At 58.9% G+C, this 669-nt stretch overlaps 1 protein-coding gene across 1 annotated transcript in view; it reads left to right on the plus strand.

Moving 5' to 3' along the window:
- The window catches only part of DCTN3 (dynactin 3 (p22)), a gene marked incomplete at its 5' end in the record, with an annotated part of 2,980 nt that extends 2,902 nt beyond the window's left edge, over positions 1–78 (plus strand). Inside the window, one exon of the mRNA XM_010159391.1 lies at positions 1–78. This exon is cut by the window's left edge and continues 10 nt beyond it. Within this exon, the coding sequence (XP_010157693.1) occupies positions 1–78 (78 nt within the window).
- Between the last annotated feature and the right edge of the window lie 591 nt (positions 79–669).

A 669-nucleotide genomic window follows, 5' to 3' on the forward strand; every position in this document is an offset into this window, starting at 1 on the left:
TCCAAGCAGTTTGTCCAGTGGAATGAAATACTGACACAGCTGGAGACGGCCAAGGAGGCAAAACCTGCGGCAGAGTGATGGCGGAGCGGGGAGCCCCGGGGACCCTGCTGGCCTTGGGTCTCTCTGGAGAGGCTGCAGCACAGCTTGCACCCTGTCATCTCTGTGTCTTCCCACTGGGCGTGAGCATGCGGTGAGGGTCATCGCAGGCTCTCGGGAAATGCACCCGGCTCTGTGGCTGAGCTGTGTCGGCCCCGGATCGAAGCCACACTACTTAATATGCCACTCTTTGCAAATCCTGCACTTACCTGAAATACGTCTTGGTTTGTAACATATTTAAAACCCCCTTTCTGCTCTTTGTGCGGACCGTAGTAAAGTCCTGAAACACTGAGTGAGTTGTCTCTTCCTGCCCGGGTGACAGGATTCCTCCTTGCACAGACTGTCCCTCCCGGGGATTGCTGGTGGTTTCATCGCGCCTTGGGACAAGGGCAGGGAGACCCTTCCAGTCCCACAGCCTTCCTGAGCTGCGCTACACGCTGTTCCAGCTGCCTGTTCACCTCAGCTCCCACTGCCCAGGGGACTCGGGCCTGATGGGGCTTTTCCCCCAGCCCCTTCCCGTCTCTGTGCTGGGAGGCTGCGGCTCTTGCCTTCATCCAGCCTCGTCTCCCCTGC

This window comes from Eurypyga helias, unplaced genomic scaffold, assembly GCF_000690775.1.
Source record: "Eurypyga helias isolate BGI_N326 unplaced genomic scaffold, ASM69077v1 scaffold29969, whole genome shotgun sequence".
Lineage (NCBI taxonomy): Eukaryota > Metazoa > Chordata > Aves > Eurypygiformes > Eurypygidae > Eurypyga > Eurypyga helias.